Source organism: Takifugu rubripes, chromosome 15 (genome assembly GCF_901000725.2).
Source record: "Takifugu rubripes chromosome 15, fTakRub1.2, whole genome shotgun sequence".
In the NCBI taxonomy this organism is placed as follows: domain Eukaryota; kingdom Metazoa; phylum Chordata; class Actinopteri; order Tetraodontiformes; family Tetraodontidae; genus Takifugu; species Takifugu rubripes.
Window position 1 is genome coordinate 6,905,456 of NC_042299.1, and position 14,477 is coordinate 6,919,932.

General features: G+C 48.5%; 3 protein-coding genes across 4 annotated transcripts; 2 read left to right on the forward strand and 1 right to left on the reverse strand.

Moving 5' to 3' along the window:
• The first annotated feature begins 13 nt into the window (after window positions 1–13).
• cnot8 (CCR4-NOT transcription complex, subunit 8) lies at window positions 14–3,139 on the forward strand. The gene is made up of 7 exons (XM_011611259.2): window positions 14–150; window positions 847–1,057; window positions 1,344–1,537; window positions 1,620–1,781; window positions 1,871–2,015; window positions 2,164–2,274; window positions 2,413–3,139. The coding sequence occupies exons 2-7, from the start codon at window positions 941–943 to the stop codon at window positions 2,539–2,541; spliced, it is 858 nt and encodes a 285-aa protein (XP_011609561.2). The 5' UTR covers window positions 14–150; window positions 847–940; the 3' UTR covers window positions 2,542–3,139.
• Window positions 3,140–3,215: 76 nt separating this feature from the next.
• On the reverse strand, window positions 3,216–11,905 carry gemin5 (gem (nuclear organelle) associated protein 5). The gene is made up of 28 exons (XM_011611184.2): window positions 11,666–11,905; window positions 11,118–11,272; window positions 10,782–10,963; window positions 10,469–10,620; window positions 10,299–10,397; window positions 10,069–10,201; window positions 9,820–9,985; window positions 9,521–9,733; window positions 9,298–9,383; window positions 8,932–9,014; window positions 8,126–8,262; window positions 7,943–8,016; window positions 7,686–7,867; window positions 7,367–7,506; window positions 7,108–7,279; window positions 6,868–7,038; window positions 6,738–6,794; window positions 6,533–6,664; window positions 6,035–6,130; window positions 5,709–5,846; window positions 5,486–5,633; window positions 5,277–5,396; window positions 4,977–5,187; window positions 4,583–4,849; window positions 4,345–4,507; window positions 3,923–4,268; window positions 3,763–3,850; window positions 3,216–3,452 (listed from the first exon to the last, which is right to left on the reverse strand). Exons 1-28 carry the CDS (start codon window positions 11,805–11,807, stop codon window positions 3,291–3,293), a joined length of 4,215 nt encoding a protein of 1,404 aa, XP_011609486.2. The 5' UTR covers window positions 11,808–11,905; the 3' UTR covers window positions 3,216–3,290.
• Window positions 11,906–12,082: 177 nt separating this feature from the next.
• On the forward strand, window positions 12,083–14,198 carry mrpl22 (mitochondrial ribosomal protein L22). 2 transcript variants are annotated; one of them, XM_011611182.2, is made up of 8 exons: window positions 12,083–12,201; window positions 12,302–12,344; window positions 12,595–12,727; window positions 12,947–13,012; window positions 13,195–13,272; window positions 13,436–13,505; window positions 13,926–13,946; window positions 14,030–14,198. In XM_011611182.2, the coding sequence occupies exons 1-8, from the start codon at window positions 12,177–12,179 to the stop codon at window positions 14,104–14,106; spliced, it is 513 nt and encodes a 170-aa protein (XP_011609484.2). In that variant the 5' UTR covers window positions 12,083–12,176; the 3' UTR covers window positions 14,107–14,198. The 2 variants fall into 2 exon arrangements, with proteins under 2 accessions (XP_011609484.2, XP_003970910.2); XM_003970861.3 differs by having other exon boundaries at window positions 13,926–14,198.
• The last annotated feature ends 279 nt before the right edge of the window (window positions 14,199–14,477 follow it).

The window sequence follows — 14,477 nt, forward strand, 5'->3', positions numbered from 1 at the left end:
TTTAAACGTCAATGAACCACCAAGGCGGAAGGTGGCGCTGTCGTTCTGAAGTTGTGACGACAGTGCACGCGAAGAAGTAGGAGAAAACGAAGAAGACTGCGCGAGGCGCTTTCCGCTTACCTTGGCAGGTTGCGTCGATGAAATATTGAGGTAAATCTATGTTTTTATGATGTCCATAGCAATATGCTGCTGCACATGCAGTGCGTCCGCTACGATATATTGACAACTAAAACGACAGAGTCGTTTGTTACACGGTTAGCCTCGGTCGGATTGTTCTTCGCCATAATGCGAGATGCTAAACATTAGCCGCTCATGCTAAACACACTGCTGATGCTTTAGCTCGTCGCCGCAACAACGATGACAATTTAGGGACTTTTTCAACCGCTTTGTACTCGAGTTTTTTAATCACTAGGACAACTTTTCATTTTTTTAAAAAGAACTCCACGTGTCCTTTTAGCCCTTAATCTGTTTATATTTTACCAGTCCAGTGTAATTAACATCCTCGAAGCTAACGTCTTTAGTTAGACGTTTCAATAGCAAGGGACGGCTTATTAAAATAAAAATGAAGTGAACCTACATAAATAACTTGTATTAACCTATCTACAATCCTCAAAAACACTACCCTACAATATTGTTTTTGTAATAATAAAATAATAATGATGATGATAACAACAAGATGCTTTCTACCCTGTTCTTATTGTATTGACAGCACTGGTAGTCTTTTTTTAAATCTTTAGTCATGTTTTATAATTGTAGTTCATTTTAATCTGTGTGTATATGTTTGGTGTAGGTGCAGATTTAAAGGACACACAAACATTGAGTCCTCTGTTTTCCATCATCTTTCAGGATCATTTTGTCCATTGCTCTGCCTCCCTCATCGAAGGCTGCAGGATCGTTTTTCTTTTTTTTTTTATACCTGCTCGCTTCCTGACCTGCCATCATGCCAGCCGCGCTTACAGATTCCAGTCAGATAATCTGTGAAGTCTGGGCGAGCAATGTGGAGGAGGAAATGAGAAAAATCCGTCAGATTATTCAAAGTTACAATTACATCGCCATGGTGAGTAGTGTGCTGTTTCGTCTGGTATAATGGGGGGCGAAATGGTCGCACCGCTGTTGTCATCTGCATTGTTTAATGAAAATCACGGATTATTGTGCCTGTATGGAACACAGGAGCTGGTTCTTGTTCCGCCTGTAAGATAGCAGAACAGTTATGGAATGTGAAATCCCATTGTAGCAACCGCCGTTATAGAGGTTTTCCGCACAAGTTCACAAGTCTTCCATAAAAAAATCCTGTGATCTCTCCTGTTCCGTGACACACTGGTCATGCTGTTTGTGTTCACCAGGACACAGAGTTTCCTGGAGTGGTGGTCCGGCCCATCGGCGAGTTCCGCAGCACTGTGGACTACCAGTACCAGCTGCTCAGGTGCAACGTCGACCTCCTGAAGATCATCCAGCTCGGCCTCACCTTCATGAACGAAGATGGAGACTATCCTCCCGGCACCACAACGTGGCAGTTTAATTTTAAGTTTAACCTCACGTGAGTGGGTTTTTTACTTTTAATCCAGAACATTTTCTCCAAGAACAGAACAACACAGGAATGTTTTGTTTCATCCATACAGAGAAGATATGTACTCGCAGGATTCCATAGATCTACTACAGAACTCCGGCCTGCAGTTTAAAAAACACGAAGAAGAAGGAATCGACACACTTTACTTTGCTGAACTCCTCATGACGTCCGGTCTGGTGCTGTGTGAAAACGTCAAGTGGCTCTCCTTCCACAGGTCGGGTCACGGCGGTGTCTTAATTCTCTTTATGAGTTCATCACGTCTGCAATTAAATTCAATTAAATCTGACATTCTGTTGGATGCAGTGGCTACGACTTTGGCTACCTGGTAAAGCTCCTGACGGACGCACGGCTCCCTGAGGAGGAACACGAGTTCTTCCAGATCCTCAACTTGTTCTTTCCTGCCATCTACGACGTCAAGTATTTAATGAAGAGCTGCAAGAACCTGAAGGTGAGGTGATGACGGTGTTTCTGGTTCAGCTGCTGGTGGCTGTAATGCTGTCTTAACACGAACGTCCGCACCCACTCTGGTCGACTCATTGTAAAGTGGACCTTGGTAATGTTCAAACAAGTGTGAAAGTAAGTTTTTGTTTGTGCAGGGAGGCTTGCAGGAGGTCGCGGACCAGCTGGAGTTGAAGCGGATCGGGCGGCAGCATCAGGCCGGATCAGACTCGCTGCTCACCGGCATGGCTTTCTTCAGAATGAAAGAGGTAGCAGCCACACTAAGACGGTCAACAAGCCGATGATGGTGTAACAGCACTTTCATATAATTCCTGGATTTTGTCACCACCAAGGGGAAAAAAGTCAAAATTGGGCTATGAAAGTTTAAAACTCTTATTTTCCTTCAGCTTTTCTTTGAAGACAACATCGATGATGCAAAGTACTGTGGGAGATTGTACGGCCTGGGCTCGGGCTCCAGCCAGCCCCAGAACGGCCTGTCCAGCTCGGGAGCGGAGGAGACGAACAACAAGCACTGACCCGAGTACTGCAGCCTTCAAGTGGAGCACGCACTTGTTTTAAACACCCAGAAAAGAAAAAAAACCCAACCAGCAGATTCTCCCTCTGATTTCCAACAAACCCATTTAATTTTCCCGCAGAGTGACTGTAAAGACGAACTCACGGTGGATCCTTCACTGACACTCGTTTCTTTTAGTCGCTTTTATTCAGCGTACGGTCATTTTCAGAACACTTTGGGTTCCTCTTATTTGCAGCGTCACACTGAAGCACTGGGACCATCAGAATTCACTCAGAAACCAGTCCGGTTCTTCACGTCGTCAGCAGGGATGTGGGGTTTTTTAAGTTGCTGTTGGAGGGGCCTGTAAATGAAATTGTATAATTTTGTTGAAAATAAAAATGTTTTAGCTCTCTTCCCCACTTTGAGAAAGCTTTTAACAGTGAGTATCAGAGCGTGACCTCGCCGGGCGCCGCGGCCTCGCCAGGTTAACGACTGTCTTCATGTTCATTCACCCACCGAACCAAACTGTCCACCGTCAGTTTTACAGATGTTGTGGTTGTTTTTACATTTGACATTGTTCTGAACAGTTGTATATTAAATTGTTTTGTATTTTCACTGTACATGTCATCCATTTCATTATTTTATTTTCAACCAGCCTTTGGGTTTTCTGAATCTGGGCACAAACCAGGCACTTAATCTTGTGTGTAAGTAAATTTTATTTAACAAAAAAAGGGGGGTGAGGTGGGGGGAAAAGTGCAGTCTTGGGATGATTTATGTGAGGAACCGCTGAGACGCTTTCAGGACAGGACTGGTCAAATGTCCCCCCAGCAGATCTTTGGCCCGTTGCTGGAGGGACTCTGAGACGAGCGACGACGTCCTGCTGAGGTGCAGGAGAACCAGGCAGCATTCTGCAACATCTGGCCGAGGATACAGCTGAGAGGGAGAAACCAGTCAGGTTGTCAAAAAAAAGTGTTCATCTACTAAGTTAATGCACCAAAACCTTAAAACGGACACTTGAATTGTTTAAATTCGGTTTCCTAACAGCCAACAGCGCCCTCTGCTGCTCAGAATCGGCTGCTGTTGAGACTCAGCAGGTGAACAAACATCGTCAAGCGATAAAGACTGAACCAGCAGTGACCTCTGCCTCAGCCTCTGTACCAGCAAAGCATTTCAGCCCCAGCAGTTTGATTTGGGTCCTGAAAGCGGGTCAGACCAGCGTGGCTGACAGAAATCTGTGACGCACCTTCACTGTTTCGGGTGCATTTTCCAGCTGTTTTTGGTGTTTGGACATCTTGGAAGACAAAGACAGCAGCGTCTCCTCCTGGTCAGGCCTGTAAATGGAGACAGGTCAGTTGTAGAGGAGAAACGGTAACCGTGTTCTCCTCTTCTCCGCATTAGCAGACCTCTGACTGTCGGACTCTCCCCCCGCCGGGTCCGGCTGGTCTCCCTGTGCTCTGCTGTGCTGCAGCACCATGGTGGACAGTTTCCCCTGGACCTCCGTCGCTGACCTCTGCGCAGCCTGATAGTCGGCGTGTTGCTCAGATAAAAGCACATCAAAGTCCAGTCCATCAAGTCCCGAGGTCCCGCAGGGCTCTGCTGCATTCCCATTAACCAGTTTGTCCTGACTGGAGCCGTCTGTGGAGTTTCTCCACCACAGCTGATACATCTGGTGGTAGGAGACAAGCGCCAGCAGACTTCTGGCTGCAGCTTCAGCTTCTGGTTCCATCTGATCGGGCGCACCAACATCACCTGATGAAAGAAAGTAATCGGTTCAGAGAGCCTGGGTTTAATCCCAGTTCCTGATATTTTGAAGGTCCAGGCGCACCGTCGGGGAAGAGCAGCCTGCAGATCTCTGCAGAGACGCTGAAATGGTCGGCGTCTCTGAACCAGGACGCCGCCTTCCACAGCTCCGTCATCAGCTGCCCGCCGTCGTCCACCAGCCAGCTCAGCACAGCCCGGGTCAGATGGAGGGATGAATAGAGCTGGACCTGAGGACCAAAATGAGACAGTCAAGCGACGGGCTTGTTGACCCGAGGGGGGAGGTTCCCCCGTGGACCCCGCACCTGTCTGAGAGGTACGCTGGAGGTCGGCGCCGGACACTCTGCAGATTTCAGGTCCTGCAGAAGTTTCCTGACGCTGTGGTGACCCGTCGACCTCTGCGAAACACCAAAGTGCCGCTCCCACACGTCCCTCAGGCGCTCCTGGAGGCTGAGGCGCCGCTCGTCCAGCGAAGCCCAGGGGTGACAGGACACCGGTGGCTGTGAGACACTCTGGACATCTGCCATCGTAGCGGCCAGCAGCTCCGCGGTGCAGAGGTGGAGCCTGTGGACCTGCGACCGTCAGAGCGTGAAAAATAAACATGAATGTACATGAAATTGAGCCGCTCTCGGGTCCCCCGTCCCCCAACCCGTCCACATCTTAAGACCACCACTGTTCCAGAGGCAGTTAGGTTCTGACCAGCAGGTTCTCCTGTGAGCTCAGGACCTCCTGGGCTCCCACCCAGTCCAGAGAGGCAGCCAGATCTTTAGCGCACCGCAGCGCCAGCGACTGGGCCAAATCCAGCTCCCCAGAGATCTTGGCCAGCGTGGACGCCGCCCTCAGCGATGGGACGTCGTTCTTCCTGGCGATGACCTTCACAGCATCGAAACTGGCGCCTGCAGCCAGGTGACTGCGGGCCGAGGAACAAACGATCCGAATTTTAAATAAAGCCACGGGGGCGGCCCGTCTCGCAGGTCCAGAGAACCTTCCAGCCCTCACCATTTAGCTGCTGCGGAGAAATGCCCGGCCTTCTCCAGAACCCCGGCCCAGTTAGTGTAGAGCTCCCCCAGGAGGGGCTCGCTCGCTGGAAGCCTGGCTTTGACCAGAGCTATGGCCTCCCTGGGGAAGAACCCGCAGACAGACGGATGGAAACGCTGTTCTACTGACATGGATTACGGCCGAGCCGGAATGTTAGGATGGAGAGGAACCTGTAGAGCTTGTGGGAGTGCAGCAGCTCCGCGGCCTCGTACAGCTTGTTGATGGACAGCAGGTGGGACGCTGCCTTCAGGTACTGCTCCTGCAAACACAGCTGCCTGACGAACGCCTCCACCGTCCGCCTCCACGTCTCGAAGCCGGCTGGAGGAAGAGGACAGGCGCGTTTGACTGCTGCCGCATCGGAAGAGGTGGAAAAAAAGTCTCCCGAGCACCCACCCATAGGAGCGAGGGACAGCAGGTGGTCGTTCAGCTCCCCCCTCTCGGAGGCCTGCTGCAGCGCCCCCTCCAGGTCTCCGGTCCACAGCCGCAAGTACGTGACAGAGTCGTAGTGACCTGCCTCAAGGTGAGCCTCTTCTGAAGCAGGAAAAACAAGAGGTGGAGAGCTGAAACGGGCTTTTCAATTCATCTTTTCACTTTAATTAATTTCATAAAACTATAAATGGATTTCTGAACAAGGGAATAATAATTAAGATAAACGGAGAAAGTTGCTCTCTGGAGGACGTGGGCAACTTTATTAGCTGTTCAACAGGTGTGACACGTACCTTCAGCCTCAAACATGCTGTGCAGAGCTTTTCTGTCTGAGAAGAGCCCTAAATGGATGTGCTCGCCCTGGCCCGGGACGCAGCCTGCAGGGGGCGCTACAAACAGACAGGCAGCGCAGAGTCCAGTCAATCAGCCAGCTTTCATTTCCACATCATTTTAGACGATTTATTCTTGCTTTTGTGAATCCTGCTCCTTGAAACTCACTATTTTGAACAACACACAACTTGCTTTGTGGGTACTAACCCAGTTGTGTCACTGTGCCAAACATCAAGAGTTCAATTCCTGCCCAAAACTTGGCAAATATAAAAACACCAAAATGAAACTTCGCACTTGTGGATTTTTGTTTGGCATTTCTTTGTTTTTGAATGTGTCATTTTGATGTTTTATATTTTTCAGCAGGTTATTTGCATTCTTTTGGCACGAACTGACCTCCGTATAAACCTGTTGGCATTTTTTCCCCACCAGAGATTTTGTGTGTCTGCAGACGCTGGCGTCACCTTTGTCGTGTGTGATGGAGGCCAGGACGATGCAGTCCTGCAGCATGTCCTCTTTGGGCCGGTGGTCCATGGAGGTGCTGACAGGTAAGAGGGAGCGAGGCTTCTTCTTCTTCAGCAAGTCTGCAGCTGCACCTGAACACACAAACAGTAAAGCGGGACGAAAGCAAAGCTCCTACTGAATGGAGGTAAAAAGCGGGTGCTGTACCGTGTTTGTCTCTGCTCTTCACCACAGCCGACACTTTGGTTTGTGACTCAACAGGAACTGGAATCCAAAATCCACCAGTGAGTTTTACAGCTCGAACCGTCCGACTTTATCAGTCGTTTGCTGCCGTTACCTGAGCTGACCTCCTCCGGCTCGTCCTCACCCGGCACCTCCTCGGGGCCCACCTGACCCTCAGTCGCCGGCTCTCCGTTCATCTCGAGCTGGACGGGTCCTACGTCCCCCGACGGCTTCTTCTTCTGTCGGTTGACCTTTGTCTTCTCCTTCAACTTTGCACTTTTCTTACCTGAAAGCAACGAGCGACAGTCATGAGGTGGTAAAAGAAGCAGCCAGAGCCACGTTGGCTGAGCTTCACCTTTAGGTGGCTTTGTGAACTCCTGTTTGGAAACCCTCCACTCCTGCACGGTGAAGTCCTTCCCTCCGGTCCAGATGACATCTGGGTCAACGGGTGACCAGTCCACACTCAGCAGGTAGCCGGTGTGACCCTGGTAGTTGGAGACGGGAGCCTCTTGCAGGACATCCCAAACCTGAACAACCACAAGTTTTACAAATGCAGCAAAAGACGGCTCCGAACCCGAGGCAGGAGCGTGCCTGATGCCGGGCCCGGCACCGACCTGAGCCGTGCCGTCATACGAGACGGTGACCAGCCTGGCGTCGTGGTGCGGGCTCCACGCCATGCCCGTAATTTTAGAGGTGTGTCCACACAACCGGCGATGCGGCTCCGTCAGCACCAGTGGACCTTCAGGAGGATCCTCTGCACGACAACACGAGACCGGCGTCAAAAACCAAAATGACCACTTAGAAATGGTTCAAACTGGGCCCCAGAGATGAACCTGAAGACCAAGGGATCGATCGCAGTCCACGGAAGGTGTGAGCCTGGCTGAGGCGTCCCTCAGGTGTGAATACGTGCTGCTTCTGAGGCGCCTCTCTCACCTATGATGGAGCGCAGGTCGTGCACATAGACGATGGCGTTGCTGGAGCCTGAGGCCAGCAGGCCGTGAAGCTGTGGAGGCGAGCTGTGCTCGGGGTGCCACCGCAGCGTGTTGATGATCTTGTGGTGCTGCTGGATACTGCACAGCAGCTTCAGATCAGGGGCCAGATACACGTCGATACACCTGCCACACCCGAGGACCAGTTATGATGTCGTATTTAAGCAACAAATGATCACATAGGCCTGATTCTTTACTCACCCGTCCTCGTTGCCAATGGCGACCGCTTTCCCATCAGGCTTCCAGCTGAGGTCTGTGTGAGGGGACAGCTTGTGCTGTTGGGGAAGCAGAGCTCACCTTCATAAACTTTCCAATTTGCCTTCATTAACCTTTGGAAAGGAACTTCAATGAACTGCGTGTCCCTGGAGACTGCCGACGTTTCACCTTGATGTCGTTGGTGTCTCGGATCAGCTTATCGATGTCGGACGCCTCTGCGCTCAGCTTAGACGGGTCATGCTGCAGGATGACGCCTTCGCCGGCGCAGCTGTACAGACTGCAGGCCGGCTTCCCTTCTGCTGCACCTGAACGCCACACACACCTGATCAATACTGCCATTAGGCAATACTCAGGTCAAAGCTAGTGATTGAGCCAGCCATGCAGTTTCCAGGCTTTAGTTCCAGGATGCAGAGATGAAGAGATTTAACGCTCAACACAAGCAGAAAGAACAAAAACGACTAATTGTGTCATCGCAGGCAGAGCTCGCGCTCCTAATGTAGCGAAATGTGAACATTTTCCACAAGACAGAGGAAGCAGCTGCCTGTAATTCCCTCCGCACGCCTCCTCCAAATCATCTCGCTGATTTCGATCATGAACCGAGCTGCTCTGGTGTCACGGCTGTGGGTGCACAAATTAATTGTTTGTTTCGGAACCATCAGCAGATTTGCTGGCGACAATTATGTTTACCGCTCCCAAGCCAAGTAACTGAATCAAATGTCATCTTCTGACAGCTGGTTAAATTAGCTTCCCACGTCTTGATTTCCCCACGAGCCGCTGGAGTGTGTGTTTGTATGTATGTGTGTGAGTGTGTGTGAGTGGGGGGGTTACTTCAAGGTTTCTCAGCTCATTCAATTACAGAGTCCATTAAAAAAAGACATGTTTTGGGATTTTTAGCTGATTTGCTTTTTGTTTGGTTGCTTTTTCTTCAGTCAGAAAGTTACAGAAGTTACTAGAAGTTCAGGTGTTATACTGACCGAATGACAGCGGGGGGACCGGGGGGCCCCAGGCCAACGTGTACACGGTTTTTCTGTGATAGGAGCTGGATATCTGAGGAGACCTGTAAGCAGAACAAAGGGCCCATTTCTACTTCTGGAATATTCCCGAGGATGAAATGAAAAAAAACCAACAGGAACCATTTAGATTAGATCACCTAATCAGTTTAACAGCTCCACTTCTGCCTGTAGAAAAAAGCTCTAATTTAAAGAACTACTGTTTGGTGGTTTGTCAATCTTACAGTTGTGACTCAAACATACTCAAAAAGCACAAAAATAAACTCAAACCCATGTTACAATGTACTTTAAAACCAAGAAACCATTAAAATAGTTTTAGAAAGAACTTACTTGTTTGAGAAAACATCGTAGATACCCACTTTCCCGTCATCTGTTCCAAAAGATAACCATCCTTCTTTTCTTGGGTGCCAAGAAAGCTGCAGACAATGAAAGAGAGCCAAAGACTACATTTCTGGTCTTTGATAATAGCAAAGGTCTCACTAACATGAGACTTAGGGTGGAGATCCTGGCATAGGAAAAGATCTACTGTGATAATAATCACGAGAATTCTTACGGCTGTGACTTTAGATTTGATCCCCTGCCAGAAGGAGCGGGTGTCATACTGGTTCTGAGTGGTCAACGTGTTCCAAACGCGGATCATGTTGTCTCCGACGCCCAGCGCCAGACACCCCGTGCCCACAGGGGAGAAGGTCAGGGTGTAGACGAACCCACCCAGGGTGGGAAGACTCCAGCAGCACTCCAGAGTGGACAGGTCCCAGCATTTAATCTGAGAAATAAAAGGTTTTTGGTTGATTGCGATCGTTGTGATAACCCCCGCAAACACACACGCACACACAGATTTTTGAAGCCCACCTCTCTGTCCATGGAGGTGCTGATGAGCAGCTCTCTGCCGTCCTGGTCATGAATTGAGCTCATATTGAACACAATCCTGTTGTGGTTCTGACCCTCTGAGGACGTCCCGAACAGGGTCCACCTCTGCTTTCCCGCTTTGCTCAGGTCCCAGAGCACCAGCTCACCACTGAGGAGGGACAGAGACACCACTCCTGAGCTCCCCCATCTTCACACCTCCTTCACCCATCCACCCCAATGAGACGCGTGTACCTGAAACAGCTGGACACCAACTGAGTCGGTCGTCCCTTCGGCCAGTGGACATGAAGCCAGAGTCTCTCTTTGAAGCTGGGGTCGCAGCCGGAGCCTCGTTTCTTCAGATGCGGCAGCTTTAGCGTCATCAAACCTGCAGAAGGATGGAAAGAAAGAAAGGATTTCAGCTCATCATGTCCTGAGAGGGAAATGTATCCCTTTCAGAAGGAGTCACGATGGTCAAGTCAAACCTTTTCCTCTTGCTGTGCTCCAGACCCTCACTGTCTGGTCTTTGCTTCCAGATGCCAGATAGCAGCCCTTCCCACCTCCTACAGATGATCCCAGGGACACTTTAAGATGATGAAACTTTGCATTAGTTTCTATTATAAACACTAATTCCATTAATACAAAGACCTGCTACCTTCACTGTCCTCTGGTCTGCTGCAGAGGGCGTCTTCACCAGCCACCGGTGACCAGGCTAAAGAGTGGATCTCATCGTCGTGCCCACGCAGACGGTGCATCACCTCGCCTTTCTTACTCACATCAATCAAAACGATCATCCCGTCTTTGTACCTGAGTCAGAGTGGCATTGACAAATCGCAGGAATTTATTCACATCAGAAAACCCCACCATGTGACTCTGGTTTGTTAAGATGGGTAGATCTGGACCTGATGCTATATGAGCAAAAATCTTTTGTTGTAGAAAGAAAACTGCATCCACGCGCTCTTTCTTACCCAACAGCCACTGTGCTCCAGGTGTGAGGGGAGCAGGACAGGCAGAAGATGGATCGAGGCTCGGGGAAGCAGCTGGCTGTGTCTCCTGTGTGGTACCAGTGGCACACCACTACACCCTTCTCGTCGCCCGACACCACCAGATTGCAATCAACTGGAGACCAGTGGACCGCTGTGACGGCAGTCTGCACGCAAGCAAAAGTGCATCAGAAACCTGTGGAGAGAGAACCTCTCCACTTCCTGTCAAAGCCAGGTTGTTTATCTTTCCATTCAAACTGCAGCATATGGAAAAGTGAAAGAAAGTTTTAGTGATGTGATGGAAAGTGGAGTGATGCTCACCTGATGAGCAGCATATTCTCTGATAAGAGACCTGGCGGCAGCGTCCCAGAAGCGGAGGCTGCCATCACTGGAGGAGCTGACGCAGATGTGACTCTGGCCTGCATGATGACTGAATGAGAAGCCCGACACCAGGTCTCGGTGGCCCACCAGCTCACCTGAGGTTGACAGACGTAACAAAATGTTGTCCTGGGTTATATTTCAGACTTACTAAATGTGCTTAAACGGATGATCTTTACAAAAGCACCCGCTTTGATCAATAAATACCAGGTTCTTAATGTAAGGGGTTCCTGAGTGGGAGACAGTCACAGTCTCACTTTATCGATAGTTTTGTCATCATTGGATTAGAAGTGTTGGGCAAGGCTATGATGAACTGAAGGAGTGAAAAGCTGTGCAAATCGAATTGTGTGATTGTTCCATGTCAATTAGCTTTTTGTCTAGGATACAAGAACCAAAATTCTTATTTCGATTCTCTGATCATAAAAAATTTAAAGAAGCCCAAGTAACGGTGAGGAAACCCCAGTAACGACCACCGTTGAGGGTTTACTCACCTACAACCCTGCAGGAAGATGCAGACACGTCAATCAAATAAATGATGTTTTTGGCTCCAAATCCCAGCAAACCATCGCTGTTAAGGTCACTGCAACGCGAGCAGTACCAGTTTGGCGACGCAGGAAGGGATCTTTCGTGCATGGCAATCCAAAGTTTCTTAATACTGTAATAAAGGCAAAAGTAATAAGACTAAACTCACATGTTACTGTCTCTGTCGTAGTGTAACAGAAACAGGCGTACGGCCACCGCGGTGTCGTAAATCCAACCGGAATCCAACCAACGACTACGGAATTCGGGAGAGGACAAATCCTATGATTGCCCTCACCAACATCAAGATGTTTTCGACTCACCATTAAATTCGTGGTGAAGCATCATTTAAAACCCAAATACATTCTCATTATTAATACTGTTATAGTCAGGATAAAGATATAAATCTACTTTCGAATGATCGCTCACAGCTGTAAACTGTACTGCCGTAAAACGAGTGCAGTAGTGTCGTGAAAATGCAATATGGCGACAGCCATGACAGGACATGGTAAGAGAAACGCAGCCGAAACATTAATCTCTTTGATATTGTCGAAGCAATTAGACATTCTTCAGCTTTCGTTTAATTAAATAATGTGTATTTTTTTCAGGATCCACATTTCTTAGGAGGATACAGCGATTCCTTCGCTCAAGGTACGTCCCTCCACATCAACAGTGGTTCCATGCTAATGCTGCCGCTGCGTTTGCAGAAGGACAAATGTCTCATTTGTTCTTCAGGTTGTGACAACCCTGCCAAAAAAAATGGTGCGTTTGTGTCTATAAACATCGACCGACCGAGTGCTTGTTTTTGAATGCCAGTGGAGACTTTTTGGAACGTTAGTTGTCGAGTTATGGAGCCCTCCATAACACGGAAGGTCTTATCTGCTCCTGCATGTTTTTGCAGGTTAGAGTGGCCCGGAGGTCCTCAGCAGCTGTCCTGTCTCCACACCAGCGCTCCTCTGGAAGCAAAGAACTGGGAGAAGAGGAACTTGAAAATGTATCCACCGCAGCTGTCAGAAGAACCACGCAGGCCAGCAGTGAGTGTTTCTGTGTCCACTGAACTTGCTCGACGTCCTCCGCTTTTAACTTTGAAGACAGACTAAAAAAAATTACAATTTTAATGGTTAGTTGTTGAAAGAATGACAACCACATTCGGTCCTTCCAGAATAGGACATCTGCAGGTTTTTACATCACACTGACAAATACTGAGAAGTGCTGTTGACCTTTGAACAGAGCTTTTTCTTCCTCTGCTGCAGGAGATCCACCACAGCAGGCGGCAGATCAAGTATAGCAAAGACAAGATGTGGTACCTGGCGAAGTTGGTGAGTATTGTAGTTGGGACGTTCACACAGATAAAAGGCTTCTTTAATGAGCCGTGAAGTTGTAGGCTCAGATGATGGACTTTATGAATACTGGAAGAACCAGTGAGGTTTTGCCTTTTAAAACAATGGATGTGTGTGAATATTTGCATTTGCACAGAAAGCAAAAATGTATCTGTCTACAGATCAGAGGGATGAGTATCGATGAGGCAATCGCACAGCTGGAGTTCAACGACAAGAAAGGGGCCAAGATCATGAAAGAGGTTTGAGATGCAGCTTCACTTGCAGAGGCTGGGAACATTTGCTAAACATTATTCTTTATGACCGGTTTTGGACTCTCTCCCACACTGAGCGCAGAACAACCAAAGCAAAGCAGATTTTAGATCTGTGTGAGATTGGTAATATTAATGTTCTACGTCTGCTCAGGTTCTTCTGGAAGCCCAAGAGATGGCCGTCAAAAATCACAACGTGGAGTACAAATCCAACCTGTATGTAGGTAAGTTGGAAAAACAGCCTCCAACCACAACCAAACAGACAAGACTGTAAATATTAACACAATGCTAATGTATAAATCATTCATTTTAATAATTTTGCCAAGGTAAACCATTTATAAACCAAATAGCCAATTAAAATTATTGAAATGTAAGTGTTATTGTGCCAGTAGCAAGGCAGTTTACTTTAGAGGCGGCCAAACGACCTTGCCAGGGCAGATAATGAACATATTTAATAATTAAAAACAGATTTCATTATAGTTCTGCTGCGTGAGTAATTGAAGATAAGCAGCACCTTCGTTGTTATTTTGGCCAGCTTTGCTTCAAAGGCACCTTCTGTAAATTAAATGAGACGTTGTGCATCTTATCACTTTCCGTCAGTGTATCTGACCCACCGCTTTTATCACCCCCCCTCCCACCTACAGCTGAGTCCTTCTCCAGCAAAGGCAAGTACCTGAAGCGGATACGTTACCACGGCCGCGGAATGTTTGGCATCATGGACAAAGTTTACTGTCATTATTTTGTCAAGCTGATGGAGGGTTCACCCCCCAAGACAGTGGAGAAGACCAGCTTGGACCAGGCCAAAGAGTATGTCCAGAGCCTTAGGAGCCGAACCATCATCCACAGCCTGTGATCCCGCTGAAAGGCAGCTTTTACCGAGTGTCCTTTGTAAATAAACTTGTCTGATGTCAAACGTGGCTCTTCTTGTCTTCGTTTTTCTTAAAAGCGGATGATTTTATCCAGTTGAACTGCTCAGATCACACCTGTTTCAATTTTTGGATGATGAAAGGGTCACAAGGGTTGAGCAGAAGAGGCCAAAAACCAGCAGACTGAATTCAGAAATCCAAATCCAATATGCTTCATTTACCGAAGGAACAGTAGTTCTTTCCAGGCTGCAGCACGCAGAGGACACTAGCGTGACTGATGTAAGAAGCTCTGAGGGCCAGAATGGTTACAAGAACCAGTGGAAGTGAAGA